The sequence below is a fragment of the Empidonax traillii genome, unplaced genomic scaffold, assembly GCF_003031625.1.
Source record: "Empidonax traillii isolate 1590-97213 ecotype Southwest subspecies unplaced genomic scaffold, ASM303162v1 scaffold177:size1754471, whole genome shotgun sequence".
NCBI lineage: Eukaryota > Metazoa > Chordata > Aves > Passeriformes > Tyrannidae > Empidonax > Empidonax traillii.
In genome coordinates this window covers 856,566-874,511 of record NW_020955370.1, presented here as the reverse complement: position 1 = coordinate 874,511, position 17,946 = coordinate 856,566, and the positions used below count along the sequence as shown (strand labels likewise).

Genomic DNA, 17,946 nt, shown 5'->3' with positions numbered 1-17,946 from the left:
AGCAAGAGACAGCTGCATCCTGGATTTAGAGGAGCTGATCTGTTTTCTTGCTGTGGAAAAATTGTTCTCCAGGCTCATGGGACAGTTGATCTGGAGAGTCGAGAGCTGCCGGTGTCCATTCTCCACAGACTGGCCTCAGCTCTGGGAGATAAAGCATGAAAATGCTTGTCTCTAAAAGCTGTTTCTTTGGCAGTTGTGGAATCTCATGCACTTCCTGGGATGATGTTTGTGGGATTCAGGGAAGCTCCTGGCCCAGACCTGCTTGAAGGGATCTGTGCAGCCAGCTGGTCCGATTGCAACAGCAGGTCCGCCAGGGAAGGAGCAGCAGATGGGTCAGGGCTGAGGTTTGTAAGATTGTTGCTGCTGTTAGTCCTGTCCAGCTGAGGGCTTGCCAAGCTGCTCCGAAGGCTTCCCTGTGGGGCTGGACAGAGGGCAGTGCAAGAGAGTAAAGGCACAGATGTGTCAGGGTGCTCCTTCCTGGGATTCCCTGGTTCCCATGCCCTTCTTCAGATCCTACAAGTGTCAATGCAGCCCTCCAAACATCCCCAGTAGTGTCTGCCTGTCCTCGGGTTTGCTGTGATTTTTGCCTGGATGCAGGGAAGCAGCTCTTGACCTGCTCACTCCCAGCGAGCCAGGGAAGGAGTTTGCTACCTGCAGAATTTTCCTGCCCGGGTGGACATGAGTTCCCTGAGCCGGGGGAGCTGCAGGGGAGCAGCTGCGCCTCTTCCCTCCCTCTGGCAGATCCGGTGCAGGCTGAGTCTGTCAGCATCCCCATTCCCTGGCCCCTCACAGAACAGCCCGGAAACAAGTGAGCGCTGACCACGGGTTATCCTGCTCTTTTCCAGGTCAGAGCGGCTTGGGGAAATCCACGTTAATCAACACCCTCTTCAAATCCAAAATCAGCCGGAAATCTGTACAGCCGACTTCTGAGGAGCGGATCCCCAAGACCATTGAAATCAAATCCATCACTCACGGTGAGGCTCTGCAGGTCCCACCTGGTGCTTTGGCTTTTGGTCCTGTTCTGCCTTGTATCTCTGAGGGCTCTCAGGGGTTATTGTTCTACACTAAACCTCCACCCTCATCTCTCTGAAGGGGCTTTCACCATCTTGTGATGTCTGCAGGGATGAGAAAACATCTGGTTTTTTCTTTATTCATCACCCCTGAGTGTTGGTGTTGGAAAGGGAACAAATGAGGTGGCCATGGGGATGGCATTTCAGGGCGGATGTGGGGCTCCTTTGGAGTGCTGATTTGTGCCTGTGAGAAGCTGTGGAGGTGCTTTTCTCCTCTGGGAGCAAGCTCCAGCCCCCTAGCTGATTTTGGAAGGGTGGGCTTGCCTCACATGCCAGCTTTCCTTTCCCTTTCAGAGATTGAAGAGAAGGGGGTTCGCATGAAGCTGACGGTCATCGACACCCCGGGATTTGGGGACCACATCAACAATGAGAACTGGTGAGCTGCCATGGGGACCAGTGCAGAGGGAAGGCGGGTGAGCCCTGGCACATCCTGACCTGGTGCTGAGGGCTGTAGCCTGGTCCTGTGCCACCCATGCTCCGTGGGGAGCAGGGAGGAGGGTTGTTGTGGTGGCAGCGCCGTGCCATGTGCCCCAGGGCTGACCCTGGGCCCCGTGAGAGCCCACAAACATCCTGCTGTTCCGGGCATGAGGCAACCTTTGTTTGTGGCCAGGAGCAGCTGTGTGCCAGCAGGGCCAGTCCCCGGACCTCGCTCATGTGGCTCTGAAGGCTGAACTGTCCCTGGAATCCCTGGGACAGTGACTGGCTCTGTGGGATGGCCCCCGGGGCTGGGCAGGGCTGGGCGGTGGCAGGTGCCTTCCCCACACCACAAACGGAGCTGGGTTTGTGGGGTTTGATTCTGCTCTTGCTCCTGTGCTGTGACACCATGCAAGGGGCCAAGGTGTGCTCCCAGCCATGTCCTGCCCCTCAGCCAGGTCCAGGAGGAGAGAAGGGAGCACTTTTTAGGCCCTTGCTTGTCTCAGCTGGACAGTAAATCCCCTTCATCAGTGCGTGGAGTTGCTAAGAAGCGAACATGTGGGGTTTGTGGGATTCTCTAAGACGCTGAGTGTCCCTGGCTTGGAGGGTTCTGCTTCACACAGGCCAGGTGGGAGGATCAGGGGGGTCCAGATCCCTCACACAACCCCCTCATCCCGTGTTCCTCTCTCTCTGCAGCTGGCAGCCCATCATGAAGTTCATCAACGACCAGTACGAGAAGTACCTGCAGGAGGAGACCAACATCAACCGGAAGAAGCGGATCCCTGACACGCGGGTTCACTGCTGTATATATTTCATCCCAGCCACGGGCCACTCGTACGTACCCCACTGTCCCTGTCACCCCCTCGGGCTTCCCTTTCCTGCCTTTGGTCTGGGGCAACTCACTGTTCTGCGTGGGATCCTCCCGTGTTTCCTGGGGACTTGAGGAGTTTGAGGACAGGGTAAAGCTGTCCTTCCTAAAGCTGTGGCATCTGGAGCCCTTGCAGTAACACAGCAGAGCTGCTATACCTCAGAGAAATGTGGTTTTTCCTCCTTCCAAAGGGCCATCAAAGCCTCTCTGAGCTCCAGGGAGCTGCTTGCTTTGCTGTGCTCACCTGGCTTGCTCTGCCAAGGGTGGACACCAGCTCTCAAATTGGATGGAGGGGCTGCCTTTGCAAGCAGAACATTAATTTTTTCTTGCTGTGCCCGTGGCATTGTAAGGGGAGAAGCCAGTTTTCCTCGTGCTTCCAAGGGAGCAAACACCCTCGCCCTGTAAGGGTATTGTAGGTTGTTTGACTAGTCTGCAAGTGGGATACTGTTTATTCAGGCCAGAGCTCTCCTGGCTCTGGCACTTCTCAAGCAACAGCATCAAAGGCCCAGATCTCACTCTACTTTTTTTTTTTTGTTCCCCTTTTTTGTTTTTTTTACTGCTAGGCACACAGCCCACCATAAAAATCTGGGGCGCTTAAAGTGTCTTGAAAAATGTGGCTTTAAGTATCACAAGTAAAATGAGACCTAAGTTTCCTTTTGATTTGTGTCAATTCCTTCTGCTTCTGGCTCTGTCTGCATGGGGATGTTTTTGGGTCTGTTTTCAAAAGTAAACTTAAGCCTCAAGCACTGTATTCATGTCAGCCTTTTCCACTTCCCCATGTGGAGATTTATTCTAATAGAAAATACTTTGTTTTGCTTCTGTCAGTGGGTAGACCAAAAATGCATCTTTCACTGGAATAAAATGACTGCATGGGCCAGTTATGCTCCTCTTGGGTAACTGATTGGGAGCAGAGGGGCTGACAAAACGTTTATGGTTTAATACAATAAAGCAGAAAAGGTTTCAAAGGGAGGTGACATTTTTAGGTCAGTCTACCGTGTTGGTCCCACTTATCTCAGCCCAGATCTACAGACCCTGCCTCGGCAGGCCTGGCTGTTGCAGCATGAGCTACACTCCAGCTTTTCCTCATTTCTTTGGGCTGTTTCGCTCTTAAAAAACACACCCCGTGCTTAGACCCTGCGGATGTTTGACCTGCACGGAGGTTGGGAATTTTGGGTGCCCGGGCAGCGCAGGATGTGGAGCCCCATCCCCGTGTCCCCCGCCGGAGCCTCTCCAGCCGCGAGCTCTGGTTTCTCTCACCCGCCGGCTCTCAGCAATTGTGTGGATATTCAGCTGCTTTTTTTTCTTTCTCTCCAGCAAACATGTGTTTCCAATATCCGAGCGGGCCTGGCGGTTGGGGGCCGTTGTTGCTGAGCCCTGTGCTGATCCTCTTTCCCCGCAGCCCGATAGCCTGGCTGGGGCCGGCGCTCGCTCCGGCCGTGGCTCGGGGGCCGCCCTGTCCTGCCCTGCTGTCACCCACTCACACATCCCCTCCTGCCACGGGATGGAGGGAACCTGAGGAAATGAGTGAAGGGGGGGAGAAGTCAGTGGGAAACTTTTCTTCTCAGAGAGCTTGAGCAGACATTGGGTTTCCTTTCTGCTCTCTTGTGAAGCCCAGGTTATGTTTCTCGTCACCGTGGACGGGCTTTGCCCAGGGGTGCCCACAAAAAGATGACGTTGCCGCCTCTACTGTGGGATGGAGCGGCTGTGGCAGCGCCAGTAGCAGCAGATCCTGCTTGGGAACTCACGTCCTGGGTTTGTCATAGAAGGCTGAGTGCGGGTTTGTGCCCCGGCTGAGGCAGGTGATCCAGGGTTCCTTGCAGGATGGTATGGGAAGGCTGTCAAGGTCCTTGCAGCGATGCCCCCGGCTTCTCTGGGAGATGATGGGGAGGATGGCTGGCAAGGGCACTGGCTGGTAGAGCTGCAGAGAGAGACCTGCACTGGGGACATTGTCATGGCCCAGTTCCAGAGAACCCCACCATGCCCACATGGCACCATCTGCGTGCTCCACGTGCCATCCTGGGAACTTTGGTGCCACCCCTCCTGGGATAGTTCTTAGGGGAGCTGCTGCCCTCACTGTGAGGAAGGCAAAGCAGCAGTGACTCATGTCCATCTGTCCTTCCCTGCTGATGTGGATGGGCATGGCACAGAATTCAGCATCCCTGCCCTGGCACGTGGGTGCTGCAGGCAGCTGGGTTAAACCTGTCGTTGGGTGAGAGCTTACTTTTTTCTTAATTAAAAAGCAGATAGAGGGGAAGGGGGGGAAAAGCAAAGTTAACCACGTGCAGAGATTCAGAGGCCAGAGCAGAGGATTGCTCAGCTCTGTTTCAGTCTGGCCCTCCCATCTGAGCAGCTCAAGGGTTAATCAGTGGAGAAGTTTCTGCTGCGCAAGGAAGTTTGCAAGGGAGTTCAGGCCAGGCTTTGCAGCCCATCTAGTTTGCACACAGCCTGTCCTTCTTGTAACACTCCCATATAACTATTCCTATGAAGGCTGAGTACGATGCTGGCAGGGGCTTTCAGCTGCAGCTGCAAAACCCTGGGTCTGCCACCCAATAAATATCTCTGCTCCAACCCCTGCGAAGCTCTGTCCAGCTCAGAAATGGGGCTCTGGAACTCTGCCTGGCCTCAGCAGCCTCTCTCCTGCCTGTACCAGGGCTGTTGGCTGAGGGACTGCCACCCACTGCTGCTTTCCCCGCTGGCTGCCCCTCTCAGGTGCCCACCAGCTCCCTCGAGCAGGTGATGGGGCTGGGCTCTCGCTGGTGTTTGCTTAACACACGGCTCAAATTCTTGCTGTGAGTTTGATCTGGGGCACAACCAAAAGGAAATAGCTTTGCAGCTCGCTGTGAATTTTGATTCCTGTAATAGCATTTCAGGGGAACCAGCAGGAATGAGCCTCTGCTTAGACCCAGTCTGTGTGCAGGGGCGGAGGGGAAGGCAGAAATAATGTGTGTCCAGCCACCACAACGTGTGCCCAGCCTTGAGAATGTGTGCCCAGCCATGACAGTGTGTGCCCAGCTGCACAGCTTTTCCCATTCCCATAGCAAGAGGGGATGAGGGAGCAACCAGCCCTGGCTGGGGTGGACTGGAGCCCATCCTGCACCTCCTGCTTCAGCCCATCCACTCCCCTTAGGGCTCCTCCACCCCTCCCAGCCAAGCCCAAAGCTTGTATATGTCTAGTGGCAAGTCAATAATATCAAGGACCATTTGGGCAAGGGGAAGAAAACAGATTGCTTTCTTTCTTGAGTTCTGCCCTCCCTTCTGTGATCTGCTTAGAGCAGATAGCACTTGTCATCATCAAGCCATTTTTTCTCCTGTGGTGTCTTCACATGAACACGATGTCTAGTGACAGGCCTCGTTGTTAGTGAAAAGATTCGCTTTCTTTTAAATAACTAAGGTTTTTTGGGGGGCTACCCGTCAGAAATTGGTAGAATATCTAGAAAGTTGCAAGATACCCTAATAAGTTATAGTCTGTTCCTCTGGGGGAGTCCCTTGGTGTTCTCCAGGATGGTGCAGGGAGGTGACCTCCTGTGGACAAGGCACTTGCAGGAACCCATCAGAGCAGAAAGTTGTGTCAAAGGTGCCTTTGGCTCTTCTGGCTTTGGGTGCAGATGGACATGGTCACTGTGCCTGTGTGGATGGGGTGGACACAGGCAGGAATGGGGGCTGGCTCTGGCTCTGCCTCCTATTCTCTGGCATCCTCATCCTCTGGGTATCTGTGAGGGATCTGAGGGTAACCAGTCTTTTAAAATGTAGATTGAGCTGAAACTCAGTTGATTGCCTGATTGTGAATTCATCTGCATTCCCTCCATGTGCATCCTGGTCTTTAAAGGAAAAGCTGATGAAAGAGACAGGAACACAGACTCAGTAGGGAAGAAGCTTTTAGAGGGGAAAAATTGTTTGGAAAATAGCAAAGAGAGAGGAGGGGAAAGAATTCTGCTGGGAAAGGAGCATAACTGCATTACTTCCTTGGAGGTCTGGGAAATACATTATGCAGAGCTCCAAACAATGTTTGCCAGCAGCAAGTCAGCTTAGATGTGTCCATGGGGGGTTCCTTCTAGTTTTTTTTTATTCTTTTTTTCTTTAATAGCCAAAATCTTTCTTTCCTGGGGCCCAGGGTGATCTGTGACTCTTGAGTTTGTGCTGGGACATTGTTTGTCCATGTGCTAATGATGTGCTCTGGGCTATGTGTCTCATCAGTGTGCAAGGACAAGGTCCACCTGGCAGAGTCCAGCCTGATCCCTGGGAGAGGAGTGGGTTTGACTCCGGAGGAGTTCACTGGGTCACCAGCCCTGGCTGTTCTGGAGCAACTTTGAGTTGCTGTTTTCAGATCAGCATGAGCTGAGTGGGTCTTTTCTGGACATCCCTTCAGTGTGCTTTCAGTGAGGGCTCATTTCAAACAGGCTCCTACCTCCAAGTTTCCTTTTTCAAGGCAACATCTGCTCCACTGTCCTGCATGTGTGTGTGTGTGTGTGTGTCCCCATCACCTCCAGAGCCACTGAGGGGTTCCTGCAGCAATTGGAGGTGTCCCAGGAAGGGCTTTCCTTTAGCTGGTTTGGGAACCCCCAGCAGTAAAAACACCTGGATGTGGAGTAGTGTGGCACCAGAGGCCTTGTTTGTGTTGTCAGCAGAGAGGGATTTCCCAAGGCACTAATCACTGGGGTTATGCAATTTCTTCAGTTTTCCTCTGCAGAGACTTTTGTTGTAGAGATTTTCTGACATTTTTGCCCTCTGGAACAAGCAGTATCTCCTCACAGGGCTATTTTTAATCCCAGCTGCTGATGTGGGATGGAGTCCTGGCTCATGCATAGCAGTGGACTGGTGCTCAGCACAGGGGGGAGTGTGAGCAGGAACAGTCACCTGTGGCCATTTCCATGTTGTGCTGTCCCTGGATAGTTGGTGACAGCTTGGATGGAGCTGGAGGAGGTTTTGATTTGTACATGGCAGTGGGCTGGCCCTGCAGCCAGCATTACCCGTGCTCTCATCCCGGCTTCACCAAGGACACGTGGAGCTTTGGGCAAGTTCCCGCAGCCCTCTGTGGCTGAGCAGCCCTGCAGAGATAAAAGCCCTCTGCCACTTCACAGGCTTTTGTGAGGGCTCACAGGCGATAGCAGGTGCTTTGAAAGGGAAATGTTTTAAGTGCTTGCAAACGGTCTCAGCCATTTCAGGAAAATGTCTTTATTTGTCCTATCTGAAAGGAAGTGATTCCCCCTCTGTCTGATCTTTGAATGCCCCTCTCTGCCAGGGGACTGCAGCAGCCCCCCACCTGAACCCCTTTTTTTTTTTTCTGCTGTGTTTTCCAGGCTCCGACCGTTGGACATCGAGTTCATGAAACGCCTGAGCAAAGTGGTCAACATCGTCCCGGTGATCGCAAAAGCCGACACGTTAACGCTGGAGGAGAGGGACTACTTCAAACAGCGGGTAAGGCTCTTACCTCCAGGCTCCCTTATCTTGTCCCTCGTCCCCTCCTGCCCCTGTCCCCCTCCTGGCTCCCCCGGCAGGGCTGGGCAGGCGAGTGCCTGGCCGGGAGCCCAGCGCATTCCTCCGGCTGCAGCTCCCAGCGATCCCACGTGGCCGGAGGAAAGGCCTGCGCTCCAAGCGGTTCCTTGTGTTTCTCTTGGATCTCTGTCAGTGCAGGATAAGTGTGGAGCTCCAAGTCTCCGGCACCGCTTCTCCTGCCTCCTGTGTTATTGCTGTTGTGATTTTCGGGACGGTTTCTGTTATTTTGGGAGTGGAAACCTCCCCGTGCAGCATCGTGCACTGATACAGGGACCAGGAGAAAGAATGTGTGGGTTTGCTGAGCTCAGCTGGGCGAGATTTAAGAGGGAAGCAAGGTATGAAATTCCTTTGGTCAGGAGCTGGTGGTGAGAGCCAAGGAGAGGCTGTTCAAATCCGCAGCAAGGCATGAGCTTTGCTCCGTGTACCCCTGGGGCTTCCAAGAGGTAGAAATACCCTATTTTGGGGTTTGGTAAGGGACTGTAAATCCATTTGTGTAGCTGATGGATGTGGCTGCAGGCATGATGGCCTCAGCATTCCCTGCAGAGGTAAGCAAACCACCAAGCTCCTTGGTCTATGAGTCTGAACTGCAGGGAAGTGAAGGAAAAGGGGTCTGGCCAAAAATGCAGTTTTAGGGGCCACCTCCATTGGTTATGGAGAGGTCAACACCTTAGCCAGGCATTTTTCCATACCTCTGCAGAAGGGGCTGAACCACTCCTTCCTGCACCAGAGTCTTCCCAGTTCTTGACGAGCAGGATCAGGCGCTGAAATATCCAGTCTGGTTTTGGGGGGCTGAATCCAAACTCCAAACTCTGCAAGCAGTTTCCTTGGCTAGAGGATAGCTGGAAATGGAGTTGAAAGGTAATCCAGGCTGGGCTCCATTGACATGTCAGCCCATTTGCACAGGATCTGTGGGGAGCTGGTGTGGGAACACGGAGGGGTAAGTCCACAGTGCCACATCTGCTCTCTGCGGTGGCTTTTGCAGACTGATGGCTCCATTCAGAGGTTACCAGTGCACAAATCCACGTGTCTGTGGGTTACTCTGGGACTTAAAATGTCACCTGGACACTCTGGGCTGCTGCTGCCATCCCTGTGTAGTGAAACACCATGGGGAGAGAGCTCACAGCTCACCGGCTCTGCACCCGCTTGGCACAGGACGAGCTTGCCCTATCTCTGATCACATTCCTGATTATAACCAGACCCCCCCAAATCCTTCCAGATGGAGGGAGAACACGTAGCCACGTGGTGTGTTTGCTCACTCTCCTCATGTTCCTGGCTGCAGGTTCACTGGTACATAGGAGAGGGCAGGAAATCAGGCTGGGTGGGCACAGGCTGGGACCTTTTCCCTTCGCTCCAGTGTGCCTGGGGGTGTGCTCCCAAAAAGCAGAGCCCTGTCTGCATCTGGGGGTGTAACTGGTTCAGAGAGCTGGTTTGGGTTTAGTTTGGGGTCAGCAGGGATGCTGAAGCACCAGCCTGACTGCAGGTTGATGCCAGTGCTGCACTGAGCGAGAGGCTCTGGTGCCTTGTGGAGTTGGCTTTGTTCGGTCATTCCCCTAAACATAATGTGTGGGTTTGGATGGGGGATTTCCCTGGGCTCGATCCACTTCCTTCCTCAATCTGCAATGTAGGACTGATGTGGAGGAGTTTATAGCTGTAGCAAGCAATGGGAGTGGGTGCAGAGGCTGAGTTGGAGTTTGCAGTGTTGTAGGAGAGGGCTGATCCTCTGAGCTCCCCATGAGCTGAGCCTCCACCCAGGAATCAGATTTCATTTCTTTGCTTTGCAGAGAGGCCACTCTTCTAAGCTGTGTCCTTGTCCCCTCGGATCAAGCTCCTTTTCTAAGGAGCATAAACAAACACCAGAAACTTGGGTTACAAGCCTGGCAGCTGCATTCCCCATTGCTTGAGCAGCTTGTAATGCCTTGTTGTCTTTTTCAATCCCAAAACAACGCCCAGCTCGTGTAACTTCATCTCACTCTCAGCCTGTGTCTTGGCACCAGGTTCTAGCAGAGATTCCAGGGAGAGCACTTGGTGGGTGTGTGGCAGGTAAACACGGGTGTCTCTCCCCCAGGTGGGCGATGTTTAGGATGGAAAGGGAAGAGCTGCTGCTGGACTTTGCTGTGACTGGTGGGCATCGCTCAGAGAGCCCCTCAGATGGGCTGTGAGCAGCTGCTGTGCTGAGGGCGCAGCTCCTCTGCCTGCATCTCCTCCACGTGTTCCTCTGCTCTTCCCTCCTAGATAATGGCTGATCTCCTGGCCAACGGGATCGACGTGTATCCTCAGAAGGAGTTTGATGAAGACTCTGAAGATCGGCTCGTGAACGAGAAATTCCGGGTTAGTGCGGGAGCTGGGGCTTGGATAGGCCCTGCAGCTCCCTGGGGGAGTCCCTTCCAAAGGCTGCTGTCCCCTGTCCACGGGGTCTGCCCAGGACCAGGGATCCTTCCAGAGCTCAGAGCAGGGACACAAAGAGGGTGATGAAGGCTCCTGGTGAAGGCATCCTCTTCTGTCCATACTCCTTTCCCCATCTCTATTCCTCCAAGGAATTCCTCAGTAGTCTGCAAGCAAGGGGGTGAATGGCCCCCTTGCCCTGCCCCAGACACAGGGAATACTGGTGCCTTCCCATCCCTGGCTAGAGCAGCAGCCTTCCCAGCACTGGGAGGGAATTTCCCCCTAGGCTGCCCTGCTCTGTGGCTGTCAATTAATTCCAGGCCACAGGAAATAGCTAGGAATTTTTTGGCTCAGTAAAGTGGACTGGACAAATTCAAGCAAGAAAAAAAGTCTTGAAGGGGCTCCTAAGCTCAAAGGTACCACTTTGGATCAGGAAATGACTGACCAGAAATCTGGCCACGAGTTGCCAGATGCTGGGGGCAATTCCCAGGGAAGCATCGTGGTACATTAGCTCTGGTTTTATATTGGTGCCTGCCAGTGAGGGGCTTGGCTAGTCTAGTTTTGGACTGGATTTAGACTTGTTTTGGACTGGGCACTTGTACAGGAGACACTGCTGCCCAGGTCCTGGGCTGCCTGTGGGCCTTGGCAAGCAACACTGCTCTGGAATATCAGAGACTGACCAGCTCATCCCATGAAACTCTCCTGAAAACAGCTTAATGTAGGACTTTGCTCACCAGTTTTCAGGTGGAAAACATGATCTTCTTTTTTCTTATCAGGAAATGATCCCATTTGCAGTGGTGGGCAGTGACCAGGAATACCAGGTTAATGGAAGAAGAATCCTTGGAAGGAAGACCAAGTGGGGCACCATTGAAGGTACCTTGTTCTTGATTTCCTACCTCCTGAGTCCATCTCCCTGCCCTGACAGGAGGTAACAAGGTCCAAAACCAGCAGTAGAAGTTGAGGTGCATTTAGTGCTTCCCTGCCCCTCCAAAGAAGATATTTTCCCTGGTGTTTGAGGACTGGAAACACCTTGGCCAGTGGTCCTGTGCTGAATTTCTGAGCCTTTGTGTGGCTCAGGGGGCTGCTGAGTGCTGAAGGGGACACTTCTGGTGGTTTTATGGCCTGGCATGTGCTTTTTACACAATTAAATACCTGATGGCAGGATTTGAGGGCACATAAGTATATCAAGCCCCTGTTAGAGCCTTCCCCTGGCATCTGTACCCTCTACCATGCATTTGGTTTGTGCCCTTGTGGAATGTCTTCCATTTCCCATCAGCATCTTCCTTTTTTTCTCCCCCATTTTGCTATGATAGTTTAAAGGCTAGATGAAAGCTCCTGGCTCCAGCACATCTACACGTTTCCTTGTCCCTGGTTTCTGACAGCCAGCTGGCACATCTCCAGTGCCACCCCTCTCATCTTCCTCCCCTTCGTTTGATTCCCCTCATTTATGAGTCTTTTTATTGGGAATCCTGTGTTGAGAGATGGTTTAACAAAGCTGCCAGGAAAATCAGTGTATTTTAAAGCTCTGCTGCCCTCTTGTGCTGTGTCCTTGGAAGTTCTGAGTTTAATGGGATTCGTTAAACCCCTCTCCCTTCAGCACGGGGAGACTCGAGGACACAGCCGTGGCCATGGGCAGCCTTTGCAGAACAGTGTTATTTGTTGTTTTGCCATTTCTGATGATGTTTAATGGTTGGACTCAATGATTTTTAGAGGTCATTTCCAACTTAAAGGATTCTGTGATTTTTTTGTACAAGCTTGTTTGGGTTAAAAAAAAAATTAAAAAGTTCATCCTCTAAATTGAGTAAATTTAGGGGTAAAATATGAGCTGTTAGATTAATTGGGGTGGAACAACACCCTTTGATTTTTCCCTTCTGCAAACACCCCTCTTGCTCCAAGCTTTGTTCCAACAGCAATACCCTTTGTCACCAAGAGATTCTGTCCTTCCATAACACCAGCAGCCCAGGCAGCTGTCACCAACATGCCCAGAATGCTGCAGGATGCTCATGGCCAAGCTACAGATGAAGCACTTTTGTGGAGACAGGCCTGGTGCTCACTGCAAAGCTCACCCTGCCCCTTCCCCTGCCTTGTTTGGGGCCCAAGGGGGTCCCAAAGGACACTGCACTGGGAGGGGATGCTGGGAGCTCCCTTGTTGGGACACAGTGGGAAGGGACTGTGGATGCTCAGTCAGACCTCACCAGCCAGTTGGCCGTGCTGAGCTGGGGCAGGTACCTGGTACCAGCTTCACAGCAGCCAAGAGAACTCCTGGGTCCTGCACCCTGGAGCCCCAGTGGGGGAGACCCTGTCTGAGCCCTCCACATGCTGGTGAAGCCCCCCAGGGTCCTGCTTACCCCGAGGGATTGCTGTGCCCATGCCATGGGTGTGCACACTGATGGGTTTCTCTCTCCTCTTGCCAGTGGAGAACACGACACACTGTGAGTTCGCCTACCTGCGGGACCTCCTCATCAGGTCAGTAGGACTCTGCCTTCTCCCTGTAGTCTTCAGTCACCAGGTGGCATCCAAAGAAAGGGGAGGGCCCAGCCCAGCTTGAAGCAGCTGCTTTGCTCTGCTCCTCCATCCCCTCCCAGCCCTCTGTCACACTGCAGCCCCTCTGCAAGGGTTGGTCCCCCTGAATGGGACTCCAGGGGGCTTTTCTCAGCTACAGTGCTGAGTTAGGGGAGGAGAGGAGCAGTGGATGGGCTGGGACACTCCAGGATTGCTGGCAGTGTGGCTCCAGCATGCTAGCCAAGCAGCTTTTGGCTTTAGTGATCCCTCAGCAGTCCCAAGTCCTACCCCCAGTCCAAAGGCACCTTCCATCGGGGTGTCATTGCAGGGTCTGGGTGATGGCTGGTCCCTCTTCAAAGAGGTGTCTCTGCTGCAGGGGAAGAGGAGACTGAGCTCCCTTGGCTTGCTAGAGGGGTTATTGAGCTCCTTCTAAATTTGGCTCTTAAACTCTGCACACCTGAGCTGTTGCTGATAGATAGTTGGGTGGGGCTACAAAACCTGATCCCAGGACTTTCAGCACCAGGATCTCCCCAGATGAGTGTTCTGCAGCTGGAACTCCTGTGTCCCCAAGCACCAGTGAAGGCTTCTGGCCCTCCATGGCTGCCCCTTCTTGCCTTCCCTTCCCTAAAGACACACTAACCAGTAAAGCAGGGTGGGACACTGGAGCTGGGCGAGTGTTTGGAGCAGTATTTGGGGTGTGCAGGGGTTGGGGTGCAGAGGCAAAGGCTGAGCAGCTGGGCTGTTCCTGGCAAGATGTGACTGCTCCCCTTTCCCTTTCCTGCAGGACGCACATGCAGAACATCAAGGATATTACCAGCAACATCCACTTCGAAGCCTACAGGGTCAAGAGGCTGAACGAGGGCCAGGGCTCGCTCTCCAACGGCGTGACCGACAAAGAGCTGGTGGCTAACGAAATGTAACCGTCTCGCTCCGTAGCCAGGACCTTACTCGCTCACGCTCGCTATTTCTCCCCTCTCCCCCCTTTATTTTTATATAAATCCCCTGCCACTGTCCCCCTTCCCCCGGCCCCCGACCCCCTGCCATGTTAACTGACCAAATAACCAGGCGTGGAGCGGGGTGACCGCTCACCCCCTCGGCTTTGTGGCATGAATTTTCTTCTCGGCCCCCGGTCCAGCATTCCTGGGCTGGGCTCTGTCCCTCCTCGGAGGCCGAGCTCTCGCTTGCCCCCCAGCTCTGGCCCGACAGCCGAACCCAGGGGAGCAGATCAATGGGGCCAGCAGGATTGGGGTGCCCCCAGGAGCCCTGCCTGCCCCTCCGTGCAGAGGCTCCTCTCCGTCCGTTGAAGGCAAGGGTTTCTCCAGGTGAATGTAGCCTTCGGAAGCAAGGTACGGTGGGATGAAGAGAGCAAGGCAGTGCCATCCTTGTCTCCTGCTGCCTCCTCCGAGCCCTCTGCAGCCCTCCGGGACCCACCAGCCCCCAACCCAACCCTTGTACCCTGTCTACATGCAATAAACTGGGAGTGTTTAGGTGTCACCTTGCCTGTCACCGACCCCCTGCCAGGCAGAGCGACCTGCTTTGGGAGAAGTGCCTTTTCAGACTGTGACCTTGCAATAGTGTGGGAGAGGGGAATGAGGGTCTGCCTTGTCTGTGCAGCCTGCAAAACGCTGCAGACCTTTGTAGGGACTCCTGTTCCCTCTCCCTTGGACCGTAGATGTGGCTGATGTCCTGGGAACACTTGTGTATTTATTTCTCATTCAGTTGGGTGGGGTTTTTTGTGCTGAAGGCTGGGAGTGTGTTTGTCCAAAGGGGGCTGAGAATGGAATGTCTCCACAAAGCAGTGGTGGGAGGTGGAGGGTTGTCCTGTCTTACCCTTGTGATTCTTGGGCTTTCCCTACATCAGAGGAGGCCGTTGGGCATTTTTCAATCATGTTTTATCTTCTGATTCCCTTGTGTGATGTGTGTCCACGTAACGCACTCCTGTGCTTTGCTGGTCCTTGTGCAAGGGGTCTGTGCATGTGCAGACCGAGCCCTGCAGCCCTGGGGAGGGCTGGCGTCGTGTTTGTGGGTGCTGTGCCTGGTGCCTCTCCCTGCTCTGCCCCCCAGCACCTCCTCTTTCAGTGTATCTACAGTAAATAAGTCCCTGCAAGGGTTAGGTAGCACCGTGACACAGGAGAGGATGGTCCTGGAGCAGAGCTCTGCAGTCCTACCCCCGTCCCCAGCTCCGCTTCCCTTTCTGTTCTCCACTCCACCAGTCTCCATATCCTCTCTAAGGGATAAAACTTTCTGCAAATCACCCATTTTTGGGGGGTTCACACTAAAATGGCAGCGTGTCCCATCTCTAGCACTGGAAGGTGCCTGCAAAGCCCCACAGTCTCCATGGGGGACAGAGCCTTCCTCAGCACAGGTGGGGAGGAGGAGGTTGTTCTCATCTCGGTGGGGATGCTCAGATGATGTTGTACAGGATTTGCAGGGGCTCCCCACACATGTCCCCCCCCGCAAAGAGGTGTGTGGGCAGGGGGGTGCATTGTGAGAATCCATTCTTTTCCCCTTCACTCATATTCCTCCCCCACCACAACAGCACCATGGAGCTGTTGGAGAACAACAACTTGCTGACTTGCTATATTTTAGCAAAACCAACGACAACAACAAAAAAAGTGTATTAACTGAAAAAAAAAATATATATATTTCAAGTGTTAAAAAAGACTGAAAGGGGAGAAAAATCTCTTGTGTGAGGCACTTCTGCAAATGTCATCTTAAACTTTGTTTTTTTCCCCTCTAGTTGAAGCTGGGCCAAGCAAGACACGCCGCTTTCTCCTTTGTAACCTGACTTGGGTTTTTTTTTTTCGGGTTTTTTTTTTTGAAGAAAAAAAAAATAATACAATAAAAAAACCCCTTCATCCAGATCTATTAAAATGGCCTTTTGGGGGTTATAAGCATTATGAAAATTTAGTCCATTTTTGTATAAATAATAGTGTTTAATATGTATTTCCCAAAATAAATGTTTCGAATGCAACTAGGAGGAGGTTTGTTTGGAAATGTCTGTTCCCAGCCACGGTGTGGTGGTTGCTGTATGGACCCTGTGGGGCTGGGAGTGATGGGAGAGTCAAGCCCCAGAGCTGCTCTTCCCACCTTGGACACCTTCCCCAGGTACTCTGCAACGCACCGGAGCTGCTGGTGCTGAGTGCCCTGGGGATGAAGCCAGCACGATCCTGAGGCAGGCAGGTGGATCCCCTCCCTCTGCTCCCACGGGAAACTGTTTCCACTGTGGTTGCTGGTACTTTTATGAGGAAGTGGGTTGTCTTTCACACAGATGTGGCTTTGGCTCCGCAGGCAGATGGTCTTCAGAACCTCTCGTGACTGCAGGATTGGCTTTGGGATGCCCTTGGAAGTTGTATTCACTTGGAGGGCTCCCCTTCCTGAAAACTGTGTTTCTCCCTGGTGTTACAGACAAGACACTGTCCGTTCTGGTGGTTTAATTTGTGTCTGACATGTTCATTGTATGTTTCCCCCCAAGTGGTTGAACTCAGAAGCCGCCTGGACATGGTCCTGAGTGATCAGCTCAAAGTGGCCCCAGCAGGGGCTGGAGCAAGTTACCCCCAGAGGTCCTTTCCAACCTCAGCCCCTCTGGGATTCTGTGGTGCTGGAACTGGATGAAAACAGACCCAACAGGACAGCACTCAGGTTGAGTGCCTGTGAGGGTGTAGAGCACAGGACAGGCTTATGCACATTTTTCCTCTGCTTTTCTGCTCTCACCTGGGTTTTGCTGCAGTGAATTGTCCTGTCTCACATGGAATCCAGTGAGATGTGTGGTGAAGGTTGCTGATGGGCCCCACTTTGTCCAGTGCTAAACCCATCCTTAGCAATACCCTTTTATTTTTGTGCTGCACAGCAATTCCATGGTTGCTTCAGCTGAATCTCCCCTCATTCTTGGGGCTTGTTGCCAAACTACTCCATGGGGGAGAAAGCAGCGAGATCAAGGTGTTCTCACTGTTGTAACCAGAGCAAGAGCCAGAATAAAAGCTCTTGGGAGGGGAAATCAACGTGCAGTTGTAATAATTACATACATGGAGCATGGGCCTTGCTCCTGGATGAATCTACAGCAGTTTTTCCCTGTATTGTGGTTTTTCTTGTGCTGGGATCTTGGGGTTTTTTGCAGCTTTCCTCAATGCCAGCATCTGAGCATGTGCTCGTGGAGGGAGATGGGGCACAGGATGCTGCAGGGCTCCCCAGGCAGATGCTGACATCTGAGTGTGTCCACGGAGGAAGATGGAGCAGAAGATGCTCCGGGGCTCCCCAGGCAGATGCTCTCCTGATGATGGATTGAGAAACAGTTTGTGGCTGGAGCAAGGGGGAGGCAGGCAAAATTCCCCAGCTCAGCAATAAGGGCAGCTTTTGTTTAGCCCAGAGGAGGGGCTCAGTGGGTCAGAGGTCCCTTCATGGGAATGGTGCAGGGAATGGTTTCCAGATGTTGGGAAGCTCCGGAGAGGTGGGGTTGGTGAAGAGAGAGCAACAACAGCAGCTGTTCTGATGGAACAGGGGTTTGTGGGGTGCTGTGGGAAAAATCCCAGCTGGGGGAAGGGTTTGCTGTTGCAAAATTCCCCCTCAGTCCCTAGAGCCTTGGCCACAGGGCAGGAGTGGGCTGGGAGGGGTGGATGGGGAGGGTTTGGGCAGAGGAGGAGGCAGGTAAGGGGCTGCTCCCCCTGCCCACACCCTCCCCAGCCGTCTCCGAGGGGAATGTGCCTAACGATGCCGGAGCTGACAGAAAGGACCTTGCACTAATGGCTTATTGAGTGGCCTCACTTTAACAAATGAGGGAAATGAAGATGAGTGAGAGTTTAATTACCGATCCGAGCAGGGCTTTCTGCAGCAGCGATGGGCTCTCGCTCCCCTTTGCCTGGCTCTGGGAGGGAGAGGGGGAGCCCCCCAGGTTCTCGGGGGTGCCTGGCAGCACTGGAGATGGCTGCTTGGCCAGGGTGGGCTGGAGGTGGGCCAGGTTCCAAAGAGCATCCCCGTCCAAAGAGGATGACTATAAATAATAAGAATAAAAGGGAGTATAAATAATTAAAGCAGCTCATAGTGAGTAGTTCCCGAAACGTCTGCCTGATTTAAAAACTAATTACTTGGAGGGTAATCACCGCCAGAAGTGCACATATTTACCCACAATGCTGCTCTTTTCCTCCTCTTCCTTTCACTCGCCCTCTCCTGATTGCTATCCCAGGCATCGGCGCCCAGACTTATCACTCATCCACAGTGCAC

General features: G+C 53.2%; 1 protein-coding gene across 6 annotated transcripts in view; it reads left to right on the top strand.

Annotated features, from left to right (window-relative positions):
- SEPT9 (septin 9) overlaps positions 1-15,543 on the top strand; it is a 133,324-nt gene extending 117,781 nt beyond the window's left edge. For all 6 annotated transcript variants that reach the window (XM_027886096.1, XM_027886101.1, XM_027886098.1 and 3 more), the window contains 8 exons: positions 846-974; positions 1,365-1,446; positions 2,181-2,318; positions 7,650-7,767; positions 10,078-10,173; positions 11,004-11,100; positions 12,642-12,693; positions 13,514-15,543. In XM_027886096.1, coding sequence (XP_027741897.1) covers positions 846-974; positions 1,365-1,446; positions 2,181-2,318; positions 7,650-7,767; positions 10,078-10,173; positions 11,004-11,100; positions 12,642-12,693; positions 13,514-13,649 — 848 coding nt within the window. In that variant the 3' untranslated portion in view covers positions 13,650-15,543. The remainder of the gene's footprint in view (positions 1-845; positions 975-1,364; positions 1,447-2,180; positions 2,319-7,649; positions 7,768-10,077; positions 10,174-11,003; positions 11,101-12,641; positions 12,694-13,513) is intronic.
- Positions 15,544-17,946: the final 2,403 nt, after the last annotated feature.